Below are 16,177 nucleotides of genomic sequence, written 5' to 3' on the forward strand. Positions count from 1 at the left end.
GCGCATACCTGCAGCCATTCCCTTGCTCCTCGTTGAGCTCTCCCTCACTGAGTAGCCTTTGAACGAGCACACCGGCACAGCGCGGCTCTTAGCCGTGACACGCACATGGATGGGCCCGTATTCCTACTCCTGTTGGCGCTTACCCCCTGCACTCCCAGCCCTCGCTGTCCCTCACGGCGCAAGCTGACCGGGCAGCCGGCCGCACAGTCCCCCTTCTCCGGGCGCCAACACGGCTCTGCTCGCCGGAGCGCCTCCCCGACACCCCGCCCGGGAGCCTGGCGTCCGTGTCCAGCTCTCAGGGCAGCCGGGCTTCCACCTCAGAAGCAAGCGCAGGCCCCGCCGGCCTGCCGGGCCTCTACCGAGTCCCGAGACGCGGTGTTGCTGTGGGCGCCCTCGGGCACCGCCGTCAGAGCCTGCCCCTCCGGGATGCCGCAGGGCGCAGCCCCGTCGTGCCGCTGCCCGGCGTGCCGAGGTAGCGGCTCCGCAGGCAGGGGCTGAGTGGAGCGGGGAGAAACGGGCGCGCGGGGGCTGCCCCGACGGCTCCAGGCGGAGCGGGGCTCCGCCGGGCGGGAGACCCCATGCTCTTCCCGTTGCGGAAAGGCGGCTGGAACACGGCCACGCCGCCCTAGACCCCGTGGTGATGCGGTGACCCGGCCCCGCTGCCCGACTCGCAGCCGAGCGTTGTCCCCATGGGGCGGGCACAGGGCGGGGCCGAGGTCGGGCGGCCCCGCGGGAGGGCAACGGTCCCGCCTTCTGCACAGGCGGGCCTCTGCGCGGCTGCGGTGGCCGGGGTCGGTAGGTGAGCGGCCGAGAGGAGAAGCCGCTGCCGCCCCGAGGGGACTGAGGGCGGCGAAGCAGCCAGGAAGAGCCGCTGAGGGAGGAGGCGCTTGGCGTGTCTTCCAGACCCTTCTGCTCGGGTCAACGGCGCCCCGGAGGTCAGCGGCGGGGAAGGCGACCCGGGAAGATGGTGACTGTAGTGACGAAGCTGGTGCACTACCTGCACCTGAGGTAAGGGCGGGCGGGCGCGGGCACCGCCCTGCTCCTCCCGCAGCCGCCGCCCCGCTCCCCTCCCCTCCCGCCGGGAGCTGCCGCTGGGCCCATCCCAGGAGCCGTGAGCTGGAAGGGGCCGGGAGGGAAAGGTGCGCGGCTGCGGTGCGGGAATGAGCGACTGTTGGGAACGAGGGGGCTGGAGCGGGTTCGCTCCCGCAGCCGGAACGTGACCCGGCCGGGCCATTCCATGTGCGCCCGCTCCCGGCGCTTCAGCCGCTCTGCGCAGGGCTCCTGCGGGCGCAGCGGGACGGCAAGGCGCTTCGTGGGAAATAAATACCAGCTGTGAGTTCAGGGTCCCTGCAGTACTTGTGCGGAGTGATTATAGTGGCATGGTCGAGACAAATGGTGTATTTTTTCGTCATTATGCGACTTCTGTCAAGATTCAGTACTAAGCCATTTTCCCCTTGTATCATCTGTTCTAATCAGAATTTAGCAGATAAATACAAATGTGTTTGCTTTGAGTGGAGAGAAAGCAAAAAAATGTGCAGTCCCGGTGATGTTCCGCTATGTATTTTGTTGAATCAGTTTTTCTCACTTATTGTTCATCAAAAGACTTGATTGAAAATGTAAAGAAAATTTATCAAGAGAGAGCATACCCTGAGCCAGAGATTAAATTTGTGAAAGCAGTGATGTTTTTATGCAGCACTTTCACATAAGGTATGCCAGCTCTAGAAACTGATTTTATCAGCTAAACTTTTCCAAGTTAGCCTTAGGAATAAGTGGAAAAAGGGCACTCATATGTACTGTAACTTTTTATTGGTATGACTTAGAACTTGATATCTGCAGTCTGTAGATATCTTTTAATGATTATTAAAAAATAGTATGAATTGGCATGCATTACATGAGAGGAGCACGTAATGTCACTGGGTTTTAACCTGTTATTTCCCAATTGGATGTTTTAACTGCTAAAATGGTTTAACCTATTCTACAAGCCTAACCAAAATCACAGCTCCAATTGTATAAATTTGTGTGGGTTTATGCTGCCTTTTTTTTCTTTTTTTTTTTTTTTTTTTGCTGAGCAAATACAGAGGGAAGTCAAGAAGGAACAGTGCCCACCAGTGCCTCACGCCTGTGTCTCTCCTCTTGTCCTCCTCTGAACAGTGGTTATTTGTTCAGCAGCATCTTACTGCTGGTTTTGAACCAGAGCTGCATGGCTCTATTTCTTTTATAAATGTAGGGGAAAGGGAAAAAAAAAAAAAAAAAAAAGGAAAAAGAACTCTTCCTCAAAGGTTTTATAATAAAGGAATTAGGAAATGGTGAATAATACAGACAGATGGCAGACTGCAGCTAAGCAGTAAAGTTATGTTCTTAAACCATCAGCAGCCCGATCACTGTTTTGTAAGTATCATGAGACAAGATGCAAAGAGGCTAACAAGTTTACCAAACTTAAAGGAAGCTCTTAGGCTGGATGAGCATCAAGGTATTGAGTAAGTGTGACGAGTGTATCTGAAAATTTAACAAATGTGTGGTCAGTGGCCTGGCTGAAAGCAGAATTCGATTATTTTAGTACTGAGTGAAGGAAGTCGATAAAATTAGGGAAGATGTTAAAAAGTCCAGCAATATGTTCTTGTTGGAGAAGTAAAGCTATTGGATATGTGGCAGCAAAGGGACTCAGTAAATGCAACAGATGAAGAACTGAATAAGTCCTGAGTGAACATGATTTAGGCTGAGTTTCTATTTGTCAAAGCTAAATAAGAGAATAGATACTTCACTGTGTATTGGTGAAATGGTACATAGTGGCAGTATCTGACAGGACATAAATTAGCAAGAAGTGTTCCCTGGAACTGGTACACATCAGTCAGATGGAGCATGTAGAGCACATCGTGGAAGGGTACTCCGTCATCTTTAGTGAATCTGCAAGCTTAAAGTGCAGCTTGATTTTGGCAAAATCACAAAATACTTTCGTCCATCCATGACATGAAATCATGATAGATAGGTGATGGATGTTTCAATCTGTGCCAGTCAGGCATGAACAGCTACTATTAGGCATTACTGTATGCTTATTTTGTGCCTCCAGTAGCAAGTAACCAGCAATATATATATAACAAGGAAAACAATAGAGAGTACATAAATGTGAAATTGTCGGACATATTCTTGAAATATATTTATTTCTGATTAAATCATTTTAGTAGGCTTCTGATTAGCCATGCAATAATAATTTTTATTATGAGTGAGAATGAAAGTAGTTAAAGACCAAATAACAACAAGGAAACTGAAAAACAAGCTGTTCTACTGAGTTAGAAATAGGTGGCTGGTATGCTGGGAAAAATGCTTATTATCAGTATTGTCGCTTTTTCTCCCTCAGGTGCAGCATACGCAGAAATGCTAAGGGTCAGCTGTCATTTTTGTATTCTGTGTAAATTCTGGTCCATGAATTGGATTTTAAGGTTCTGTCACAGTTAAGTGAATAAATATTACGCTAATATGTCATAAGAAAAAAATATTTGAACTTGAAAAACTGTACTTAATAAGTTCACAAGAGTACAGTTTGTGACCAGATTAGACCATGCCAGTAAAATAATACACTGGGCAGCCCAAACAATTACTATAATCAGATCCTTAGAGAGTCATAATTATGCCCTTAATTCAGTACTTCCTTAGAAACAGATAAGTAATTCGAATCACTGTAGGACTTGCACAGTTAGCAGAAATGTGGATGTCATAGGAATCTGTCTCACCTTTGAATCAGACACCTTGGAAAACACAGGATTTCAAAGCTACAAGAATAGTATTACAACCTTGGACACTATACAGCTATTCTAAAAATGCCTTTTCTGAAAATGAGAAGTAAATACATTAAAATATAGGACTAATAATTGCCAGAAGAAATAATGTAGCCGTACATGGTCTATTACATTTACCTTGACTAATTAGCCCTTATGAGGACTGTTCTGTACCCATTTAAGTCCCATTCAGCTTGGTCATAAACTTGTGATTAGTTTCAGTCAGACAAAGCAAGCTCACTGAATGGGAATGGATCAGGCAGGAAAATAATTGTAAAAATACAAAATTACATTCTCAGCAAGATGAGATGTTTCCCTATAAATGTATGTTATGTAATTACCTCTACATAAACAAAGATTGCTCACCAAGTTAAAGCAGAGCAGCATACAAAAAAAAAAAAAAAATGATGAGATGAGCAGTGATTTTTAAGAACAACAGACAAAGGAGATGGCAGCAGATAGAACAGCCCCCAAGGACAATACCAGGCAACACAAGAAAACTAAAGACAAAGATGTAGACTTATGCATGTAAGGCATTCATGGGGAGAGTGAACGTTCAGTGCTATGAAGGAGATTTTCACAGTAAATTGTATTGTAGAAATTCGATCTGAAGCATGGCTGTGGTAATTCTTCATTTTCGGAAATGAAAATGATTGTTATGCAGGTAGAAAAGAGCTGTCCCTGGTTTCAAGTGCTTTCTTGGAAGTTCAGTATTTGTTGTATTATTTCATGGTTTCTTATACTCTTGCACTAGCATACATACGGTCTACATGGTCTTTGATTTTTACCAGCTCCTCCTCTTCCCTCAAAGCCAAAGGTGTACTTGTACATAATTTTCTTTCACTTGCAAAATTATAGATTAAAACAATTAATACTACGGTACATATAGACCTGATGTGATGTTCTGCACTTCTGCAGTTCCTGAGTTCATTTTCTCTTAAAAGCTTAACATCTTATGTATTTACTCTCTGTTAGGTCTTCTACCCTAGTATGCAAACCTAGCACAGGAGAATACCAGGTTGGAAGGACTTCCTAGTTCATTGCATGCTATATTGTGGCTTATAAGAAAGCTACCATCTCTAATTCATTTCATAAACATACTATGCTTTTTTTAAATACTAGGCAGCTTGTCCTTGCAGGCGGTACTGGAACCTTGCTCATTTTGATATGTAGAAATGGATTTCTAATTTTGAACCTACAGTTGCCAATGAAAAGATTCTACACATTTCTTCTGTATCAGCGTTGTCCATTAACTGAAATGTATTTTCTCACCCAAGGTATCCATGTTTAAAAGTACTTGCAAACAGCAAATTTATTGTTGATTCTTAGTTGTACACGCTGAGTGGATTCTGCTCTTTCCCACGTTTGTCCATGTTTGAATACATCTTTCTTGATTATGAATGATCAGAAGTGGCACTATAATTTTAAGTAATGTCTGATCAATGTTTGTGATGATATTAAAACTCTGCTATCTAGCCTAATAGATCTATATACACATAGAACTTTATATGCCTTTTTTTATTGCTGTATTACACTGTCTCTGATGGTTGCCTTGTGACCAGTTGCTATCTGTCATTTCAAACTTGTAAGTCCCTGGCTTATAGTATGAAATTTCGTTATTAAGTCTATTAAATACATGCACTTGTATGTCATTTTTATTTTCCCAGTTCTTTTATTTATTAATTTTTCCTGTATAATATCCTGGACTTTCTCTAAATTGATATCCTTAATTTCATCCTGTCAGTACATTTAACTTTTTTTTTTTTTCTTTCTGTGCTGAAGTTATTCTCATGGTTTAAACCCAGCTGGTAACTCAGCACCATGCAGCCACTGGCTTATACTCCCCGCCCATGTCCCTTCACCAGGGGACTGGGGAAGAGAATCAGAAGAATGTAAACCCCACAGGTCGAGATAAGAACAGTTTAATAACTAAAGTATAATGTACTACTACTAATGATAATGATAAGGGAAATAACAAGGGGAGAGAATATAAAACTAAAAGAGGGAAGGAAAAAACCCAAACCAATAAACCCAAGTGATGCACAGTACAATTGCTCACCACCTGCCGACTGATACCCAGCACGACCTGAGCAGCGATTGGTCCCTTCTGGATAACTCCCCCCAATTATTTATATATTGGGCATGACATGCTGTGGTATGGAATAGCCCTTTGGCTAGTTTGGGTCAGGTGTCCTGTCCTTGCTCCCTTCCAGCTTCTTGTGTCCCTCCTCACCAGCAGAGCATGAGAGACTGAAAAGTCCTTGATGAGGGTAAATACTACTGAGCAGCAACTAGAACATCGGTGTGTTGTCAGCATTGTTTTCAGACTAAAGCCAAAACACACCACTGCTTATGCTGTGTCAGGTAATTTCACCAGGCAGTGGGAAGAAAATGAACTCTATCCCAGCTGAAACCAGGACAGGTGTGAATGGAAGTATTAATAAGATCATCAGTAAGAGGGAACCTTGAGAGATTTTATAGGAAGACTCTCCCCCAATTAATCAATGTTTTTTGGTGTAATGCATTGCAGTTTCTTTTTAGCTGAACTTTTCCTCAGTTTACAAACTGACACTGTTACCAACCTTCTGTTTGTGTAACCATGTATGTAGTTATGTTCCTTATGTGACACTGTATCAAATGTAATACTAGGTTAGATCTGCTGCAACCCCTATCTTTTATACAAGAAGTTATTTTATTACCAAAATCTGTATTCACCTTGGTAAAGCCAATTTGTATTTTATCTCGGGTTTCCATCTACCTGTATGTCTCAAAATATTCTTTTCTTTGAAGTTCTTAAAAAGACTTCTGAAAAAGACTATCAATCTCAGAGTAACAGATGTAAAGTTGCCAGTTTTTCTGGTTTTCAGAATTATGTTTGTTATGTTGACATTCTCTGGTAACCCCTTGAGCTGATACATGTTTTTTAATTGCAATTGAATTCATAGGTGAATAGTTTCAATATTTGGTGCAGGAAATGATCTATTCTGCTTGGCTTGATTTTACCAGACTTTAAAAACTTTGCTTCTATCTTGGATGTGATTTAGCGTTGTACACACGTTTTCAGATGTCTGGATTTTGCTGTCGTTCTCCTTACAGAAGATTGAGTCTGAAAGTTTTGGGGTGGCCATGCCAACATTATCTCAACTGCATTCTCACTGTGTAGCAACTTCACTGCAATTTCATTTCTCTTTTACTCAATACTGCCAAAGAAAGCATATGTTTATTTTAATTTATATTGCTAGGTCTTAGGACCTGTCAACTGTCAGGACTCAGCTTAACTTTTGGCAATTCTCATTTTATCCCTACTCTTTTTGACCTCTAAAACAGAGCTTTCTTGTCATACTCTGCTGCCCCCCTTCTGCCCCATCCTTTCTTGTAGGTTTTTTGCTCGTACCTTATAAAGTGTTTAGATAAATCCATTTACTTTTTCAACTAAATAGGCTGCACACTTGTCAGTTATCTCTGTGGAGCTGCCAGCTCTTCTACAGTAGATACTGAACATCCAAGAAGACCATAGTAAGGCAGTATAACAGAGAACTCAAAGTCTTAGACTTGGGGGTCATCTACGTGTAAGCCTGAACTCTCATTTTTGTTTAAAAGTGACATAGGATGAAAAAAAGGCATGCAGTCTGTAAAATGCTGTTAGTAATGGCATCATAGTATTTAAAGAAGTCAGTTTCTCTAGCAGAAGTGAGAGGACAGTCCCTCCCCTTCTTCACACGTATAAGCCAACCCCTATAGTCCATTCTGTAGGAACTGATTCCTAGAACTGTGGGGGGTTTTGGCACAGGAATTATGAAGGACAGCCAGAAATCAACCCACAACTGTGTGTGTGAGAGGCTCAAATATGAAGTTAAAATAAAAAAAAAAAAAAAAAAATCTGTGTTCACTATTAAATCAAGCAGAAAACAATATTTTCATTAAATGGTACAACTGACAGAGGAACTGCAAAACCAGAACTCTGATTCCTGCCATCTATTTTGCCATATAACTTTTTTAGGAGTGCTTTTACAGACCTGGATTATCAGAAAACTACCACTTACTGTATTTATAGAAATCATCGGCATTGTTTGAAATAAAACTATGAAATTCCTGTGTAAAATTTATTATGATGGTCCTAACATGAAAAAAACCTCAAGCATCTATGGAAAGTTGTGCTAAGTGGGCTCATTATGTCCAGTTAAAATAAGAGACAGTCTTAGCATGTAGGAAAGTGAAGTAGTGGTTCAGTTCATGCTTTGCAAGTGTCACATTGAGCTAGTTAAATGGCTGGAATGATCACTCACCTGAAAGGGAATGGCATTTGTTGAGAACTGGGATCCTTTGAATATTATGCTTATTCAAATAAGCAAGGAAAGATAATGCTCAGCCATCATTAGTGTAGTACTTCAATACTTTCATAATACTTCTGTATTACTTTTGCTTGGACACAAAAATGAGCAAAGAGTGTAAGTACAAGTATTATTCAGAGGAAAGAAGGCTAGACCACTTCTAAATAAGAATTATAAACCAAATGAATGCTGCTACAGTAGTGTATCTATGTCTTCTTTGTCTTGGATCTGGTGGATCAATTTTTATGCTGAATGCTGTTATGTGATACACATTTAACAGCAGCTAAGGGATAATAGAATTTCAGTAGTCTTCAATGTTTCTGATTGCTTTGAATAAGAAATTAACTGTCTAAAGAGAAAGTAATGTGCTTTATTTTGTACCATGTGAGCCTCACCATTTCCCCTGTGAGGAAAGGACTCTGAGCCTCTCACTCATAGAAGGGCCATTGACTCCCCTGGGTGATGGCATCCATTGCAGTCTGTGTTGCTCAGATGTGTAGATGAACATGCAGAAAGACAATTGCAGTTGTGATAACATCTGACAACTAGGAGAGAAATGTCCTTTAGAACAAGTTTTGTTTGTTTCAGATGATTAAATGGAGTCTGAAACAGAGGTGAGCTGTAGGTGAGCTCCTACCCTGTTCTGGCATGGGATCACTACAGCGAAGGGTAGGTGGAGTAGGAGAACTGGTCTCCCTTGTATTTTTCCTCTCAGAAGTTTTAATTCTGTGAAAACAATTTTGGTCCTCTCTGCTCTTCACAGTTGAGAAGCATATGGTCCCACATTTGGTGGCCAGCACTAGCGACAGATTAACATCTTGGATAAATGCTACATTTTGCTATTATGACAGCAAATGCAATTAGGCTTGGATATAATGAGACAAAAGATTCCTTAGCCAGAGAAAAGCACATGTTCTCTGCGAATTAGAGACCTTGTATTGACTTGTAATTATATGTATGAGACCGAATGGTTTATATATCCAATAATCTTTAAAGATTAATATCTGCCTCTACACAAACTTAAGAAGGAAACTTAATTTGGATAAAAACCTGCTGTGGATAGTTAATACAATTAAGGGATCAATATCTAATAAAATTTAAGGATTGGGCTGTGTGATAACCCTTTGAACTGTTTGCAGCAGCAGATCTGTAGTTAGCATTTTTTCCCCAGAAAGCCACAGTCACACTCAGCTTTCTGATAAGTGATATACCCAGATAGTCAATAAAAACTGATTGAACCAAAATTGAAATAATTAAAAAAATTACCGCTATCATAATAACTGTAAACCCCATCAAAATATAGGTGATCATAATAAAAGTACATGAAATATATATTTTAAATGTAACAGTCATATGCAGTAAGTAGACTTTTAAAGATTAATTTCAAAATAAGAATTATGAATGAATGTGTGTGTACATACACCTGCTACAAATGGGATCGACAAAGACCTTCAGTGTTATGAAATAAGACTGATATGAAATGAGGGTGGAACACAAATGTCAGTTTAAAGTGTCTTCTCAGTCTTTCAGGACTGCATCGCTGCTTCTAAGCAACAGCAGTTTGCATGCAATGAAATCCCTGGTATATGCTGGCTGCCCCTGCACTCTGTGTCCTTGGCAATTTCCTTTGAACTCTCTCTCTCAGCAGAGTGTAAGGTCTAGCTCAATTTGATGAAGAAGAAATCACAATGACCATATGATAGAATTTAATTGCAGGACAGGGTGTTATGTTTTCTTTCAGGATGTCTTTAGAGCTAAGACAGAAATACCATCTTAATGTTTTGGGCTTCATGTTGCTATCCATTTAATGGCTTACATCAGATTTATAAGTTCTTCATGACATTCTTTGCTAAAGGAAACATTAATTCATCAATTACACTGCTAACAACAGTGTATAGTTTTCTTAGGCAAGTCAGAAATTCAGGCTAGTGTCAGAGATTAGCTAAATTAGTCATTCAGGTGAAAAGAAAAGCATCTATTAATGTTCATGCACTAGGATTAATGTGACTCAAATGCTGTAAACCTTCCTGTTTGACTGTTGGCATCATGCTGCCATCTGACAACAGCTGTTTCCTCCTTAAGCTAATGAGAAAAATTGTGGTAGATTGTTGCTTGTACCATTACAAGCTCAATCATTCCAATTTATGTCTTAGTGAATGCACATACTTATCACAATAAAAACCTCTTAAATATATACACATATTACATATAGTATAGTCCTGCTTACTTTTGGCAGCTGCTTTAGTAAGTACCCAGACAACCAATGAACATTGTTCTGCATCAACGTTTTATTTTTAGTTCTGTCATTGGGAATGTGCTGCGTGGGTCAGCAGGATCCAGAACTTGTACAAAGGTTAAAAACAGGTATTTGGGGCACATCAAAATGTAAATTCACATTGCATGTCTTGATACTTTGTATTTGCCATTCTTAGAAGAAGGCCAAGCATGAAGTTTGGACTGTCTTTTGAAGCTACTGGAGCTGAAGGATCGTGCCTTGGAACTTAACATCAGGCTGACATCTCTGTATATCCTGCCAGCTGCTTCTTTCAGGACACAAAATTGCATTTGCCTCAGGTATTCCCAGAGCTTCAAATTGCAGAGGTACTTAGGTGAAGCTTGGAGTTCCAAAACTAATCCATGAGAATCTGATTTACACACTGTTGAATCATAGTCTCATCATAGGTGCTGGTTTAACTGACAGCTACCAGTATGTTCACATATATTGAATACATTTGTTATTGGAGATCAAATAAAGGCTTGCTAAGTGAGAAAGTATTCCTTGAAAGCAGAAGATTGAACATTTGTATTTTTATTGTTTTTTAAAATATCCTTTTGAGTTGGTGATGCACTGTTAGCTGTGAAGTGGGAGAATTTGGCCTAAAGATCCTGTCCTTTATGGATGTTTTCTGAGTTCAGCTTGGGAACACCATGAAATACAGACATAGATGGAGTGGAGCAAAAACAAGGGTCACACTGAAAGTCAGGCAAGTAATTCTGTACCTTTCAAGAGAAGAAACTCAGAACTGAAAGTACTGTAGTACTTGAGTATAATTTCAGGTGAAGCCCTTTGAACTGAAAATAGGGACGTCTACAAGAAAAACGAAAGCCATGGAAGGCACCTGGTTTGCACCCACTGTTACCCAGCCCTGGGTGTGTGTGCTACAGGTCATGCTAAGGATAACAGCCTCTCCAATACACAGGAAAGGACGAAACGATTATGTGAATGTCAGTTTGGGAATTGTTATGCAGTTGTTATACATTCTTAATTATTGACAGCAAAAATACTCAAAGACAGCTCTAACGTCTAGCAGCAGAACTCCCAGCTTCTGCTGGGGGGTGAATGGGCTCACGGTCAAGGTCTCCAAAATCCCTCTACAGAATCATAGAATCATAGAATAGTTAGGGTTGGAAAGGACCTCAAGATCATTTAGTTCCAACCCCCCTGCCATGGACAGGGACACCTCACACTAAACCATCCCACACAAGGCTTCATCCAACCTGGCCTTGAACACCGCCAGGGATGGAGCACTCACAACCTCCCTGGGCAACCCATTCCAGTGTCTCACCACCCTAACAGGAAAGAATTTCCTCCTTATAGCCAATCTAAACTTCCCCTGTTTAAGTTTTAACCCATTACCCCTTGTCCTCTCACTACAGTCCCTGACGAAGAGTCCCTCCCCAGCATCCCTATAGGCCCCCTTCAGGTACTGGAAGGCTGCTATGAGGTCTCCACGCAGCCTTCTCTTCTCCAGGCTGAACAGCCCCAACTTCCTCAGCCTGTCTTCATACGGGAGGTGCTCCAGTCCCCTGATCATCCTCGTGGCCCTCCTCTGGACTTGTTTTAGCATTTCCATGTCCTTTTTATGTTGAGGACACCAGAACTGCACACAATACTCCAGGTGAGGTCTCACAAGAGCAGAGCAGAGGGGCAGGATCACCTCCTTCGACCTGCTGGTCACACTCCTTTTGATGCAGCCCAGGATACAGTTGGCTTTCTGGGCTGCGAGCGCACACTGCTGGCTCATGTTCATTTTCTTACAGAAGCCCAGTAACTGTTGAGGGAAGCAAAACCAAAACTGCTCACTGTTTTGCAAAGCGTAAGATATTCCTAATAGCAGGACAGAGAGGACAAATGTTGCTACCTGGCTGTCTTCTCTCCCTAGCAGTTATGCACTATGAGAAACAGATTTCCTTACTTCATGTTTGAGGATGATGGTTCCACAGGCTGGAACACACCATAGACTGGCTGCACAGAGACTGAACTTCTTATTCACTGTTAGAATCATGCTGTGGAGTTTGTGCAACCACTAATTTCTAATTCAGAGTATCTTTGGACATACATACTCTTGTATTAGCTAAGATTGTTAGCTTAGTAAATCGCTGGATTCTGTAGTCCCCTTTCATATTTGCTGCTTCCAATAATGAGACTTTGCATGCAAATATGAATATTTGTGACAAAATAAAAATATTGCAAGCCCTGATAGAATTAAATATTGTGGGCATTTTTATGTCACTGAAGAATGCATGAATAGTGATCAAATGCTTAGGGATGTGTCCTGGGTTCAGCAGTAGCAGTTATTTTTCTCCTTCTTAGTAGCTAGTGCAGTGCTATATTTTGCTTTTTTGGCCTGGGAACAGTGCTGATAACACTGATGTTTTTAGTTGCTGCTCAAATGTTTGGTCTGGCCAAGGACTTTGTGAGCCTCATGCTCTGCCAGGGAGGAGGGGAGGCTGGGAGGAAGCAGAGACAGGACACCTGACCCAAACTAACCAAAGAGGTATTCCATACCACAGCACGTCATGCCCAGGATGTAATGGAGAGTCGCCTGGAAGGGCTGGGACTGCAGGGTTGGAGGAGGTATCAGTCTCTGCTGGGGGGAGTGGGGCGAGTTATCGGTCGGCTGGTGTTGAGGTGTTGTATTCTTGCCTCTTGTTATTTCCTTTATCATTATTATTATTGGTGGTAGCAGTAGTGGTTTGTGTTACACCTTAGTTACTAAACTGTTCTTATCTCAACCCGTGGGAGTTGCATTCTTTTCGATTCTCCTCTCCGTCCCCCCAGGAGCAGGGGGAGGGCAAGAAGAAGGGGAGTGAGTGAACAAGCTTTGTGGTTTGTGTTTAAACCACGACAGGATGAAATGGAATGAAACAAAATATGGAATACTCTGCTTATATTAAAGGCTTGTTGTGTGAACTGTATTTATTACTATCTTTATACAGATACATTCTTTTGAGTATTCTCAAGGGGGTTTCTTTTATTTGCACAGTCTACCTTGGCTTAGTCTGAACTAAATATGGTTTATTTAAAAGGCATTCTTAGATTTCAGCCCTACAGCCTCAAACATGACACCAAAACCAAATGATCAATGGGACAGTCTGCAGGCATCAGCAGTATGAACTGGACTGTGAGCTCTGCGGATGCATGTGAATATAATTTTTCAAAGGACATAGGAGCTGATAATATGCTGACATTTTATTTTTATTTTTATTTTACTTTTTGCTATCACAAAATGTCTTTGACAGCTGTAATTCTTCAACTCAAAATATCACTCAGAAATTTGGAGTGATACAGAGATGTCCTTCTGTTTGTCCATTGACATTTTTGATATTTACATTTCCAATCAGGGCATAAACACAACACTTTCACCTGACTAAAATGCACCATTAAAATTTAAATACATGTTTATTTTGCCAATGCATAATTCGCTGAATTGAAATAACACTGAACATCTACTATGAGTTAAAATCTTGGCTTGTAATTTAGAAAGGGGCCTGTATCCTGCAGATAAGTACACTGCCACCGTTATTCTGTGTTTCAAGTGTTTCAGCTACAGGGGTTAGAATTGAAAATTGCTTCAATTCTACAAAGCAGGAGCAGGCCAAACTCTGTATCACAAGATCCAGGTTTAGGACTGTGTTATTTGTGTCCGTGGCATGTTAAATGTGATCAAGATTTCCTCAAATGGTGATGCTTTTAAATGTAACAAAAAATTTTATCCTCAGAAAGTCCAAGAAATTCAATCATAGAATTAAAAGGCTGTGTAACTTTTTTAAAAAATATTTTTTTAAAATAATGTAATAGTTTTTTACTATTGCCCTACACTGAATAGTAATTTGGGTTTTTTGTCATTCATACGCATTTTTACACTCATGGTTGCAAGGAACAAGAAATATTTTAAATTATTGCCTATTTGAACATAAAAGTAGCTGTATGGGACTGGACCAAATGTCTATCTATCTGATATCCTACCTGTTTTTAAAAGAAACCCATGTAAGTGGTTTAAAGCAGGGCCGACATCCCCAGTGCTTTTGCCAGCTTACAGCCATATGCTGCTAGGCAATTCCTGGGCCAGATGTTCTTCTAATGTGTTTAGTTCATGGATTTCTTTTCCACAAACATGTCTGGTCTTGCCAAAAACCTTTATAAGCTTTTAGCTTCTCCAGCATCCTGTGGCAAGCAATTCCACTGTGTAATGATACATTTTGTGAAATGCTACCACTCTCTGTTTCAAACCAGTTTTTTCCTTTTAATTATAGTTATTTCCCCTTAGTTCTGGTACTGGAAGCAACAGTGAACAATCTGTTGATAAAACACTTTTTTTTCCCCTTCAAAGTTTGCATCTTACTAATTTAGTCCCCAGTCTTCACCTGCAGACCACCTTCTCTGCCCCCTTTGGGGCTTGGGTGTTTTTTTCGTGTTTTTTTTTTTGGTGGTTTTTTTATTATTTTTCATTGGTCCTATGATTACAGTAGCTGGCAGTAAAATCTCTAAATTACTAGTATGAGCAAGGTATACACAACTAAGCCTTGAACTAGAAACAGTATTTAAATGGATTAAATCAGAATATTGTTTAAACACAAACACAGCTGCCACTGTATTTTGTTTGGATGCTGGGGGCAATCAGCCTCTTAACAGAAAACCTGATCTGACTGTACAGTTTACATCAATACTTATTTTATTGTTAACATGCATTATTTATGCCAGTAAGAGTATGTTAGGCCAAAGGGTTTGCCATGTAACTTGGGTTACATACACCAAGTATAAATGCCATTGGTACCTTTGTAAGTATATTCCCAGAATTCTGTATTTTGCTATATGCTTATAATTTTAGAATGTACACAATCATCTATTCCAACACTTCAGTACTTTCAGTTCCTAAATGTGAATAATACAAACTACAATATACATCCTGGGTCCTTGTAAAGGATGAAGTGATGAAGCTTTATTTTAAAATGTTGAACTTGCTTGTCTTTAAAGGATTTCCCTGCAGTCAAAAGAATGAGAAATTAGTTTGTCTAAAATAGTTACAGTACCCTGAATTGAATAGTTAAAACTAGGGAATTCTACTGACTAAAGCAGGGTACTTGGAGACCTTGGAGGCTGGCATTTGTGGTGGTGGGATATGGCAATGTCCTAAGTCTCTACACTTTCACTGCTTGTTGGCAGCTAAAAAATTATGTACTTGCTTATGGGGAAAAAAAATATTCCAGGTTTGTCCATGTACTTCAGGTACCACTTAAGATATTTAAAACTCTTATGGTTGTATATTGTAATATAAATTTCTTCATAACATTACAGCACACATTATACTCTGTGCTGATTTGTGGTAAAAATGCCTTCCTGTGATTACTGAAAGAAAATGCATTTTGCATAGATAATGTTGTAGAACCTGATGCTTCCACAAATAGATAACTCTCAAACTGGAGCTAGAAAAAAAAAAGAAATATCTTCAGCTTGAAATCTGCTCCTATGAGCCTCTGTTCTTACTGTAATCTTTTATAGCAGTTTTGTCTTAATTTTTAGTGGTGCCCCAAAGAAACTGAAGGGAAGAAATTAACAAGCTAAGAGAAGAAAAAAGATTGATTTTGGCAGGCATGCAGCTTTTCCCCCTTAACCATTTATTAATGGCCAGGAGCCCCAGAGTCATTATGCAGACATGTGGTCTCTGCTGCTGCTTTGGTAAAACTAAAACTGATAGATAGATGAAGGCTCAGCGGTTGAAGATTAATTTTGTGGGGTTTGTGAGTGTTCTGTGGGCTTTTGCACTCTTGAAAAGCAGCCTATGCCTATGA

The 16,177-nt window shown here is 40.8% G+C and overlaps 1 protein-coding gene across 1 annotated transcript in view; it reads left to right on the plus strand.

Moving 5' to 3' along the window:
- The first annotated feature begins 799 nt into the window (after nt 1–799).
- The window catches only part of ARHGAP18 (Rho GTPase activating protein 18), a 100,256-nt gene continuing 84,878 nt past the window's right edge, over nt 800–16,177 (plus strand). Inside the window, exon 1 of the mRNA XM_065680908.1 lies at nt 800–1,008. Coding sequence (XP_065536980.1) covers nt 965–1,008 — 44 coding nt within the window. The 5' untranslated portion in view covers nt 800–964. The remainder of the gene's footprint in view (nt 1,009–16,177) is intronic.

Source organism: Lathamus discolor, chromosome 5 (genome assembly GCF_037157495.1).
Source record: "Lathamus discolor isolate bLatDis1 chromosome 5, bLatDis1.hap1, whole genome shotgun sequence".
NCBI classification, from domain to species: domain Eukaryota; kingdom Metazoa; phylum Chordata; class Aves; order Psittaciformes; family Psittacidae; genus Lathamus; species Lathamus discolor.